Source organism: Geotrypetes seraphini, chromosome 8, assembly GCF_902459505.1.
Source record: "Geotrypetes seraphini chromosome 8, aGeoSer1.1, whole genome shotgun sequence".
Classification (NCBI taxonomy): Eukaryota; Metazoa; Chordata; class Amphibia; order Gymnophiona; family Dermophiidae; genus Geotrypetes; species Geotrypetes seraphini.
In genome coordinates this window covers 174,337,275-174,349,980 of record NC_047091.1, presented here as the reverse complement: position 1 = coordinate 174,349,980, position 12,706 = coordinate 174,337,275, and the positions used below count along the sequence as shown (strand labels likewise).

Below are 12,706 nucleotides of genomic sequence, written 5' to 3'. Positions count from 1 at the left end.
GCAATTTCTTCCTGTTCTTTTGGTTTTCCAGCTGAGAGGTTTCCACTCTGCATGCCTTTGTCTCAATCAGTTCAGTTGTAACTTCCTAGGAGTTTTTCTACACTTCCTCTTTAAACCCCTCTCGCAGCTAGCAGCAACCCCTCAAGCAGGGCTCAAAGTCCACTCTAATATGCATAAGAATATTAATGTAAAGCTCAGACAGACCTATGGTCCATGGAGCTCAGCTTCCTGTTGGACAGTACCTAGTCTAGGTTGCTTGGAAGAAGTTCTCACAGGACATCTTTTCTATCTCCATTCCAAGAGGTATGACATGCAGACATACAAGTCAGTTGGCTGCTTTTTTTTCATGGAATTATCCTCCATGGTTTTGTGTGTGTGTGAGTGTGAGGGGGGTCCAACCTGTTATGCTACCAGCCAACCACATTCTCTGGGAACAAATTCTGTAGTTTATGCTCATTCCTTTTTAAATGTAATTCAAGTCTGCTACTAGTTACTTTCATGAAATGCACTCTTGTATTTGATCAGAGTAAATAAGTTTCTTATTAACTTGTTCTGCACCACTTATAATTTTGTAAATTTCATATAATCCGTCTGTCTCTCCAAGTTATGAAGAGCCTTGACCTGCTGAAGGGTTTATCATACAGGAACCATTCTGTCGCTTTCATCATTTTTGCTGCCCTTCTCTGCACTTTATGTTTAGTTCTGTTTATATCTTTGTCGAAAAGCAGCAACCAGAACTGCATACAATACTCAGGGTGTGGTCACATCATGAATTGATAGAAGCATTGTAATGTTCTCCTATTTATTTTCATTCCTTTCTGAATAATTCCTAAAGATGTTTGCTGTAGCACGCTGAGTTGAACATTTCATTGTATTTTACACAAGAACTCTGATTCATTTGCCGTCTGCTAACTCCTCTAATATGGAGTACAGCATTTTGTACCTGTAGTTTAGGGCTTGGTGAAGACCTGGGTAAGTTGATTAAAAGGTCTGGGAGAGACCAAGGTTCCCAGAAGGCAAGCCCAAGTCTCCTATGAGAGGTTTGTTGGTGAGAGGGTGGTTCCAGGAGCTTCACCATTACTCGCCTGGTAGGTCTGGCCAGTATTTCTAGAGGACCCAGTCCTTTCATGGGGACTGGAGAGAAGGTTGTCTTACCTCCATAGGGTCCTCTTGGGGATCCCTAATGAAGGTGTTTGAGTCCACTTGCCAGTGAGTGAGATTTTTATTGGCATTGGACCTGGATCACTAAGGATCAGTGGGTTTTGGAAGTCATCCAAGAGGGCTATGTGTTGGAGTTTGCCTATCATCTGCAGGATGCCTTTCTGGGGTCTTTGACGGGCTTCCTTGAAGCTTTGAGTAGTCTACCAGACCCTGTAGAGGCTGGTTAATTTCAAAGCTGCTGTTCCAGTTCCTTGCGACGAGCTGGGCACTGTTCATTATTTCATATATTTTGTATCCTCTAGAATGTTACCTGAGTAAGACCTGGGCTTCAGTGTCTCTGTCTCTTATATTTTTAAGTTTTAAGTTCTATTTAGTTTTATTTTGTTGGTTTCTACTTTATTTTGTTCCTTTCATCTACCTCATTCATAGTTTTATAGGGTTCTGTACTTCTTTCTTTTAATTTTCACTCGGGCGAGTCAGGAAACATCTTGGATAGGAGGAGTTTTGACAGTTATAGAATCACAGCATAACTGTCTACTAATCTAAAGTCCTGGAACGGTTCATTTTCTGTAGAGGCCCTTCCTACCTGCGTGTGGTGACTGGAGATCGCTGCGGGGAGATCGTTGCTGGAGGTGGGACCAGTGGAGGCATGGTTGATCGCTGCTGGTGGTTGCCTAGGATGGGGCGGCGTCTGCTCTCTCATTGGGAAGGGGCTGATGATGTCTCCGGATCTGGGACCGTGCTGTGGACTCCTCCTGGTTGTCCGATGGAGGTAGAGTGCTATATTCTTTGGGAGCTGCCCATGAACAGCCGCCACCCACAGAGAGCAGTGCGGCCCAGCACTGGATTATTCTGTCTCTGTGCATTTTCTGCCTGGAAGTGATGAGTCAGGGCTGCAGGAGCTGGAAAGCCCGAGCTGATATCTGTCCTGTCTGGAGCAATCCATCCGGTGGAATTACAGTGGTACCTTGGTTTACGAGCATAATTCGTTCCAGAAGCATGCTCTTAAACCAAAACACTTGTATATCAAAGCAACTTTTCCCATAAGAGTTAGTGTAAACTTGAACAATTCGTTCCACATCCCCAAAAACTTAATTACCATTAGGGACGCCTCCACCGCTGCCTCTGCCATCCACGCGGCTCCTCCAATTCTCCTCCTCTGCTGCTGTTCGCTGCCTCTCACTGCTCGCTAAGCAAACGCCGCCACAGAGCCCGACTGGACACTGTTGGCTCTGCCGCTCCCGGACGCTGCACCCCCCTCCCCCCCCCGGATGCCACTACCCCCTCTGCTTGGACTCTCAAGTGCTGGCTCACTCCTGCCGGACGCACCCCGACTCCCATGCTCCACCCGAGGCCACCGGCGCTGTTATCGCCTCTTTCCCCCCCCCTCCCCGACTGGTTCTGTCCTTACCCCTGCACCGCCGATGATAAAAGTGCCTGCCGCCGGTCTGCTGCTGAGCCTTGAGCATCTGCGCATGCTCAGGCCTTCTGATCTCACCCTCTCCGGTGGCCTCGGGGGGAGCAATACTGTTGGTTCCCGCGATCGGGTCGGGTCGGGTGGGGGCTCGCAAATCGAGTCAATGCTCGGTTTACGAGTCAAAAGTTTGCTGAGTGTTTTGCTCGTCTTGCAAAACACTCGCAAACCGGGTTACTCGTAAACCGAGGTTTGACTGTATTTAAAATATGCTGAGGCAACAGAGCTGCTTCAGGAATTTGGACTTCTGCCAGACTTATTTGATTTTGTTTTTCAATTTTTTTTTCCAGTTTATGAATTACAGTATTTTAAACTTTATTCCATTGTTTTTACCCCTTTTGTTTTTATTTTATTAACTGAATTCTATTGTTTAACGGTTCCTTTTTACATATTACTTTAATTCATCCAAAAACCTTAAACCACTTCACCTACCTCCAGCCAAGTTCACCTACCTCCAGAAAATTCACCTACCTCGACTGAACTCATCTACCACCAGACAATCCTCCCCCAAATATCACACCTAATCACCCTTCATATAAACAGACCATAAAAAGATTGTAATCTTGCCTACTCTAACTGTGTTCCATTTCCATTTGCTAATATCACACTGCTAGGCACTGTTCAGTTTTCTATCCAACCCATAAGATCCCCAAGAAAAAAAAAAAAAAAAAAAAAAAATAATTTGTATCCTCACTGGAAAATGTCCAGTAAAATCCTCTGTAATGTGATCATCTCTGGAAATGTCCAGTCAAATCTTTTGTAATCCGCCTTGAACTGCAAGGTATAGGCGGAATAGAAATCCGTAATGTAATGTAATGTAATGTAATGGTGCTCCTATCTATAAAGTTAGGAATTTCTATGAAATATTCTACATACTTCTCTCCTCTCCACTCCTTCCTGCCCTCCATAGTCCTCCCTACCCTCTTCTAACCCCTTCCTCTGTAATATCTTTACTTTTTAATAATTATTTTCTCAGGTACTTTAGCTAGATTGGGAGCCTTCGGGACAGTTAGGGAAGTTCCAGTACCCAATTTTATTTTCTTGTAACCCGTTCTGGGCTCCTGGGGAGGACGGGCTATAAAAATGAACAAATAAATAAATAAATATATTTTGTAGTGCCCAAAGAAGGAAGGATCTTTTCATCTCATTTTGTATCTCAAGGGAGTGAGTAATAGTTGTGGTTCAGCTAGGCGAGTTTCTTACATCCCTCAATCTCATGGAGGCATATCTACATGTTCCGATCTGCCCCAGTTATCAGAAGTACCTTCACTTTGCAGTTTTGGGCCAGCATTATCAATTCTGTTTTCTCCCTTTTGGCCTTGCCACTGCTTCCTGTACCTTCTCAAAGATCATGATAGTGATCACGGTGACCTTGCATCAGGAAGGAATCCTAGTCCACTCCTACATGGACGATTGACTGATCTGGGCTCAGTTTCCTTGGGAAAGTTGTGCAGCCATGAATTGAGTAATTTAGATGCTGTGGTCCTTGGACTGGCTTGTCAACCTGGCCAATAGTCATCTAATCCCCACTCAGCATTTGGTATATCTGGGAGTTCTGTTTGACACTGATGGAGGCTGTGTTTTCCTGTCGGGACAGAATTCAAAAGCTTCAGGATCAGATGAGATTGTTGGTTTGGTCTCTTGTCCTTGAACACGAGACTATTTTCAGGTTATCAAGTCCATGGCAGCGACTTTGGATGTGATTCAGTGAGCCAGAGCTCATGTGCATCCCTTGCAGTATGCTCTTCTGGACAGGATGTCCCCACAGAAGTACTTCTTGGACCAGGTTCTTCTGCTTCAAGGGCTGGCCTGACGGAGTCTACATTAGTAGCTGTGCTCACAAAATTCAATGGAAGGCATGAGCTTGGATCTGCCCAACTGGACAGGAGATGACAGATGCCAGTCTGTCTGATTGGGGGGCAAATTGCTTAGGGTGCTTGACGCAAGGTCAGTTGTCTCCAGAGGAAGCCTGGTAATCGATCAGTCGGTTGGAGACCTGGGTGATTCAGCTGGCATTAGCATCCTTTCTCAATTTGCTGTTCAGCAGAGCAATTCGAGTTCTCTCAGAGAGTGCGAAGGCTCAGTCTATTGGATTCACAATCTTCGCATATGCTGACGACATCCAACTTCTTCATCCCATTGATACCGCCAATATTCATGACACACAGGAAATAAACTTTAAACTGGACAAAATCAGCGACTGGCTCTGTACAAACAAAGTGATATACTCTTCCCGATCAGAAACAATGAAACCATAAACGGACAAATTTCTATCAAATCCTGCCCAGTAAAAATGGAATCTAAAATAAAATTACTTGGAGTTAACTTAGACAAAAATTTAACTTATCATGATCAGATACTAAACTAAACTAAACCTTAAGTTTATATACCACATCATCTCCACGGATGTGGAGCTCGGCACGGTTTACAAGAACTTAAAATATAGGAAGAGAAGGAAAAAAAGGTTTACATGAACTTATATATAGAAGAGAAGAGAAAGGGGGGATAGAATTACATTTTAGTGAAAAGCCAGGTTTTCAGTTGCTTGCGGAATAATTGGAAGGAGCCCAGGTTCTGCAGCGGGGTAGTAAGGTCGTTCCAAAGACCTGTGATTCTGAAGAGAAGGGATTTTCTCAGTTTGCCTGCATAGCTCCGTTATAAAAAGTTGCTTCTATAAACTTTGCCTCATCCGCTCCCTAACTTCCATCCTCGAAACTGCAGCTATCATAACCCTGATTCACTCATTGGTCATTTCTCATCTAGACTATTGCAACTCTCTATATAACGGGATCACTGAAAAGGAATCACATCGTCTGCAGCTCTTTCAAAACACGGCAATTAAACTCATATATAAGGCAGGAAAATGTGACCATATCACCTCTCTGTTGTGAGAAGCACACTGGCTACCCATTTCACATCGCACCACATATAAAATCCTACTGTTAGCTTTTAAAATCAAACTTACGTGTTCACCAGCTTTCCTTGATAAGCTTATCATTCTTTACTCTTCTCCATGGACCCTCAGATCAGCTGACCAGAACTTATTGACTGTTCTCCCAATTAAGGAATTTTATTACACCAGAAACACTAATTTCTCTGTTACAGCTCCAACCCTATGGAATGCCATGCCATCTCAACTCAGTCAAGAAAATTTACTTGATAAAGTCAAGACTAAACTAAAAACTTTCTTATTCCAAGACGCATAACATAACATTTAACATTTCTTCTTTCCAACAGCACAGCAGTATATAAAACTAATAATAATAATAACAGTTTATATACCGCAATACTGTTAAGTTCTATGCGGTTTATTTATTTATTTATTCAATTTTTCTATACCGTTCTCCCAGGGGAGTTCAGAACGGTTTACATGAATTTATTCAGGTACTCAAGCATTTTTCCCTGTCTGTCCCGGTGGGCTCACAATCTACCTAATGTACCTGGGGCAATGGGGGGATTAAGTGACTTGCCCAGGGTCACAAGGAGCGAGGTACAAATTGATCACTATCATGATCTATGAGATTAAGCGAGGTACAAATTGATTGAATTTAAGAGGGGAGAAGAGGAGAGTTAATAGGACTGGAAATGCGTTGTTGAGGAGAAAGAGATTAATAGGACAGAGGAATCACTATGGAGGAGAAAGAAGATGAGTGGGTCAGTTGTCTAGATACTTTAGGAACAGTTGAGTTTTTAGACGTTTTCTGAATTCCTCATAACTAGTGGGCGAAAGCAGTTGATCTAGGTCTTTACCCCACAATGCTGCTTGATGTGAAAGAAGGTGTTCATGGTGTTTTTTCAGTTTACAACCTCTAACTGGGGGGGAAACGAAGTAGGAATGAGAGCTTCTCTTGTGTCTGTTGGCAGAGAAGGAGAAAAGGTCAATTATGTATTTAGGGGCAAGTCCGTTTAGCGCTTTAAAGCAGAAGCAGGCAAATTTAAACTTTATGCGTGCTTCCATCGGTAGCCAATGTAACTGCCGGTAGTAGGGTGATACATGATCGAATTTCTTTAGTCCGAAGATTAGTCTGACCGCTACATTTTGCATTAGTTGTAATGTCGCATATTTTTTGGGGAACTGGCTAAGTAGGCGATGTTACAGTAGTCAAGTTGACTTAGTACGAGGGATTGGACCAGGGTTCTGAATACCGACGTATCGAAATAAGCCTTAATGGATCTGAGTTTCCAGAGAGTGAAGAAACCCTTTCTGATTAAGGAGTCCACCTGGTCTTTCATGGTTAGGCATTGGTCTAGAGTTACGCCTAGTATCTTTATGGTGGGCTGGATGGGGTGATTAAATTCATTGATGCATAGAGGTGTTTTGGTGTAAAACGGATGTGGTGAAGCAATGAAGAATTTTGTTTTTTCTGAATTAAGTTTGAGCTTGAAGTTTGTCATCCATCGCTCTATCATGTTTATGGCTTCTGAAGCCTTGGGAATAGTTTCCGAGATAGAGTCAGCAAATGGGATTATAATCGTGAAGTCATCTGCATAACTGAATAGTTTTATCCCCAGCTGAGTTAATTGCAAGCTCAGTGAGGACATGTAGACGTTAAATAGCAGTGGAGACAATGGTGATCCTTGTGGCACACCGGATGGATTGCTCCAGGTATCGGAATGCTCATAATTGAAGTGTACCTAATAGGTGCGGGATGTAAGGAAGCCACGAAACCAGTTCAGCACCTCGTCTTTGATACCAATGGCATTGTAGCATTTTCCTGTGGTCTACCAGGTCAAAGGCTGAACTCATATCGAATTGCATAACCAATGCATTGAGGCCCCTGCTAAACAGTAGGCGCAGGTTGTCTAAAATAGCTGCAATTACTGTCTCCGTACTGAATAAAGGTCTGAAACCAGATTGGGTTTCGTGTAGAAGAGAGAACTGATTAAGATAGTCCATCAGTTGGGTATGTACTAGTCCCTCCATGATTTTTACAATAAATGGAATGGATGCTACCGGTCTGTAGTTGGTTATTAGGGCTGAGGGTTCTTTGCGGTTTTTTAGAATTGGGGTGATTATTATGTGACCGTTATTAGAGAGGAACTTCCTATTTTTTAGGTTGTGGGCCAGGTATTGTAGCAGCGATAGTTTGAATTGTAATGGTGCCGCTTTCATAATATCTGGGGGGCATGAGTCCAGAACGCAATAAGTTTTAGAGTATTTATTGTATAGTTTGGTGTAATCACTCAATTTTAGGTCTTGAAAGGAGCTCCAGATCATATCTGCTGGTATCTGCTGGGTATTAGCTATTTGATGATCATTAGGGTCGTTTGTTGAGCAGTGGTTTCTAAGGTTTTTAATTTTTGAATCTAAGTGCAGCGCTAACCGCTTCCAAGAAGCGACCTCCCCCCCCTTTACGGGTGTTTTTTTCCTGCCCCCTCTTCCCTTTATTTATTTTTATTTTTAAGATATAATTACAGACTTTTCTTCCCCCTTCTCCCACAAATTCGCATACGTAATTCTATTTGTCTATTTAAAGTTCAATCTGTTTTTTTTCTTTACCCCTTTTCCCAAACTCATTTTAAGATTTTTAGTTATGATGGTCGGTATATTAAAATGTAAATAAACTTGGAGGCACTCATCGTTTGGCTCAGGAAGCGGCTTTGCAGTTGGTGTAGGCGGAAACTCATCGCCTCGATTGCTCCACAGTGCATGTGGTAGATGTAGAAAATGTGCAGGCCGAATTTTTCAGCAGGTATGTACTGTATCCTGGGAAATTGTGCTTGGAGGATGCAGCCTTTCACTTTTGTAGCACACGCAGGTGGGGAGTACTGATTGTGGATCTGATGGCCACCTTGGGAAATGCCAAAGCCCTGTTATTCTTCAGTCATAAGGATTCCTGAGCAGAGGGCCTGGATGCTCTGGCACAGCACTGGTCGCTCAGGGTCTTCTGTATATTTTTCCTCCGTGTTTGCTAATTTGCAGGGTCTTTCTCAGGATCAGTTGGCACAACAGTCCGGTAGTTCTCTTAGCTCTGGATTGGCCTTACAGACCCTGGTACGGGGATCTGGTTCGTCTTCAGGTGGGGACTTCTTTCTGACTTCCTGTTTCACCGGATCTGTCAATTCAGAGTCTGGGTTCACATGTTCAATCTGACTCCAGATTTTGTCTTAGGGCCTGGTTCTTGAAAGAGCATGTTTGCAGAAGAGAGGATATTCGGTCCATATGATATTGACTCTTATTAGGATCCAGGAAGCATTGAAATTTTGAGGAATGGTGTAGTACTTGTCTCATTTTTTATGAGAAAGCAGTTACCTCAGTAATACATATCCCTCGGGACAAAAGTTCTCGGAATATATTCTGAATACCTAGGGCCAGGAGGATGTCAAACTAGTTTTGTAGTAGACTGAATATGAATCTTTAGTATGCATCATTTAAACAAATTATCATAATTTTCATGATAGTTCTACAAATAATTTTTGAATTTGCATAGTCTGCCTCTCCAAATGATACTCAAGGTGGCTTAAAAGATTAGCAGAATCTAGGTGCATGCAAAGAGTTTGCAAGTTTTTTGGTTCTCAACCCATTGCTCTATCCCAGGGGTGGGCAACCTCAGTCCTTGAATACACTTGAGATCTATTTTCATGCACTTCCTCCATTTTATGCAAATAGATCTCAAACATAATCATTGTAGAAATCCTGAAAACTTGACTAGGCCAGCTTTGATAAAGTAGTGAAGTGTAGCATCTTATTTGTTTTTCACCAAGTCATTAAGTGAGGAGCACACAATTATGTGGTCTGTAACTTATAGCAGTGCTTCTTAAACCAGTCCTTGAGGCATAGCAAACCAGTAGGGATTTCTAGATATCTATAATGAATATGCATGAGGTTTGCTTTCTTAGGAAGCAGTTCATTCAAATTTCTCTCATACATATTCATTGTGGGTATTCTGAAAACTGACCTCCTTGGTGTACCTTGTGGACTGGGTTGAGAAGTCCTTGCTTATAGGATACCTGTGACCCTTAATAGTTGTCAGAGGATGGATTACAGAAATAGACACTTTAGTGGATCCTTCACATATTACCATATTACTCATTACAAAAGATGGGAGTATTATTGTTGCTATAGATGTTTAGATATACAAATGCACCCTTGTTTTGTATTTCCCATTGTTGTATGTGGTTTCCCTGTAATGGTCTCCTCTGCTTGCAACATTGGAGTGGTCTTTGATTCTGACCTCTCATTGTCTACGCATATCCAACAAGCTGCTAAGACCTGTCGCTTCTGTCTCTTCAATATCACCAAAATTCACCCCTTCCTCTCTGAGCACACTACACGGACTCTTGTCCAAGCTCTCATAACCTTACACTTAGATTACTGCAATCTATTGTCCCTTGATAACTCTATATGGGGTAAAATTAATATGATATTGGAAACTTCAATTCCATTGTCATACGACGTAGTATTGTTCGGTACTTTGTTAAAACCTGAAAGTTCAATTAATGCAAGTAAGAATAGTTTACTTTTGATTATGACAGGAGTTGCTATGCAGCTAATTATAAAAAATTGGAAAAACTGGGACAGACTAAATCATATCTTTTGGTGGGAAACCCTGTGCCAATTTTATAAATATGAACAAATGAACTCTGAACAATTGGGGTACTACCCTTCCTCATGTCCATTCCCTATATGTCTCTCTAGACTTTTAATACAATGTAAATTCTCCCCTTAATTCCTTATGTTTCTAGTTCGTTGCATCTGTCTAAAGTTGAGTTTGTTTTATCTATTGTAGTAATAATTTTAATAATGTAATTTTATCATGATGTACATCGCTTTGAATCCAGATAAAGCGATTAATCAAAATTTTATTAAAACTTGAAAACTTAAAGAGACTTGGGATCCATTAGCAAATTCTGTAAAAATGAATGAATTTTACACACATCCAGGAAGGGTGGGAGGGAGGGAAGGAAGGGGGGTGATATGTACTTATATTATTATTTGTTAGATATAAGTGCTCATTATTGAACCAATTGATTATATATTCTATTGCACTTTGTGTTTGTTTTTGAATTAAAAAAAAAATAAAAATTACTGCAATCTACTCCTAACTGCTATCCCAAAGTGTCGCTTCTCCCCCTTGCAATCTGTGCAAAACTCTGCTGCGCGACTCATCTTCTACCAACCTCGCTACGCTCATGTCACCCCTCTCCTTAAGTCACTTCACTGGCTCCCGATCTGCCATCGCATACAGTTCAAGATCTTATTGCTGACCTATAAGTGTGTTCATTCTGCTGCCCCTCAATATCTCTCCTCTCCTTATACACCTCCCAGAGAACTCCGTTCCTCAGACAAGTTGCTCTTAGCGTTACCCTTCTCCTTCACTGCCAATTCCAGACTTTGTTCCTTTCATCTAGCTGCCCCTATGCCTGGAATAAATTACCCGAGTTTGTCCATGTAGCCCCTTTTCTTGTTTAAAAACTTTCAATCCTTAACCCTACTCCTCTACCCTTCAACCCAGCTCACTGATTAACCCTTCCCCTTAACTGACATCCTGTTTGTCTGTCTGTCTTGCCTGTAAACATTATAAGCTCTTTCGAGCAGGGACTGTTTTCTTATTTTTTGTGACTCTGTGGAACGCTGCGTGAATCTGGTATAGCTATAGAAATAATTCATAGTAGTAGTAATGTGTAAAGTGGAATTATGCATGTGAAATTGTGAGCTGCCTAGGATAAAGGCGGATTATAAATGTTTTAAATAAATAAATAAATTCCCACCTTACAAAAACTTCTGTTACACCACCTTGGGTGAATCTCCTCTATATAAAGGCAGTTAATAAATCCCAATACATAAATACAGTGGTACCTTGGTTTACGAGCATAATTCGTTCCAGAAGCATGCTCTTAAACAAAAACACTTGAAAATATCAAAGCAACTTTTCCCATAAGAGTTAGTGTAAACTTGAACAATTCGTTCCACATCCCCAAAAACTTAATTACCATTAGGGACGCCTCCACCGCTGCCTCTGCCACAGACCCATCCACGCAGCTCCTCCAATTCTCCTCCTCTGCTGCTGTTCGCTGCCTCTCAATGCGGGTGGTGCTGGCTAAGCAAACCGCCGCTGCCGCCACAGAGCCCGACTGGAAACTGTTGGCTCTGCCGCTCCCGGACACTGCCCCCTCACCCCTTCCCCCCCCGGATGCCACTACCCCGCTCTGCTGGGACTCTCAGGTGCTGGCTCACTCCTGCCGGACGCACCCCGACTCCCATGCTCCACCTGAGGCCACCGGTGCTGCTATCGCCTCTTCCCCCCTCCCTGACTAGCCCTGTCCTTACCCCTGCACCGCCGGTGATAGAAAATGCCTGCCGCCGGTCTTCTGCTGAGCCTTGAACATCTGCGCATGCTCAGGCCTTCTGGATCTCGCCCTCTCCGAGATTCTCATGAGATCTCGAGTCTCATGAGAATCTCGGTGAGGATGAGATCCAGAAGGCCTTGAGCATGCGCAGATGCTCAAGTCTCAGCAGCAGACTGGCGGCAGGCCCTTTCTAACTCCGGTGGCACACGGGTAAGGACAGGGCCGGTCAGTAGATGGGGAGGAGAAAATCGTGAAGGGAGGGAGCAGCGCCGGTGGCCTCGGGGGGAGCGATACTGTTGGTTCCCGCAGTCGGGTCGGGTAGGGTGGGGGCTCGCAAATCGAGTCAATGCTCTGTTTGCGAGTCAAAAGTTTGTTGAGTATTTTGCTCGTCTTGCAAAACACTCGCAAAACAGGTTACTCGTAAACTGAGGTTTGACTGTATTAGATAAGGTGTGTTTATGTTGAAATATGAGTGAATATGAAGGGAGCTGTAGGGGAAGCAGATAACTATGAGTATTGCATTTTTTCTATTGAATCTTGTTCCAAATCTTTTAGTGAGGCAAATAACCAAGAATAATATGCACTGTATTTAATCCTAATTCTCTGTGTTGCTTTCTCATTACTTTATAGGACTATAAAGCAGAGGAAGACCCAGCATTATTTAAGTCAGTCAAGACCAACAGAGGACCTTTGGGGCCTAACTGGAAGGTATTGCAAATTATTGTTTTTGTTGTGACTAAAAGAAAAAAAAAATCTTTTGAGTTTGACAGTTTTGAGACT

At 42.7% G+C, this 12,706-nt stretch overlaps 1 protein-coding gene across 3 annotated transcripts in view; it reads left to right on the top strand.

The window, feature by feature from the left end:
- The window catches only part of PITPNB (phosphatidylinositol transfer protein beta), a 184,911-nt gene that overhangs the window by 134,283 nt on the left and 37,922 nt on the right, over positions 1-12,706 (top strand). For all 3 annotated transcript variants that reach the window (XR_004540391.1, XM_033955457.1, XM_033955456.1), the window contains exon 8: positions 12,557-12,634. Coding sequence is in view for 2 of the 3 variants with exons in the window: in XM_033955457.1 (XP_033811348.1) it covers positions 12,557-12,634 (78 nt within the window). In the remaining variant the exon portion in view is untranslated. The remainder of the gene's footprint in view (positions 1-12,556; positions 12,635-12,706) is intronic.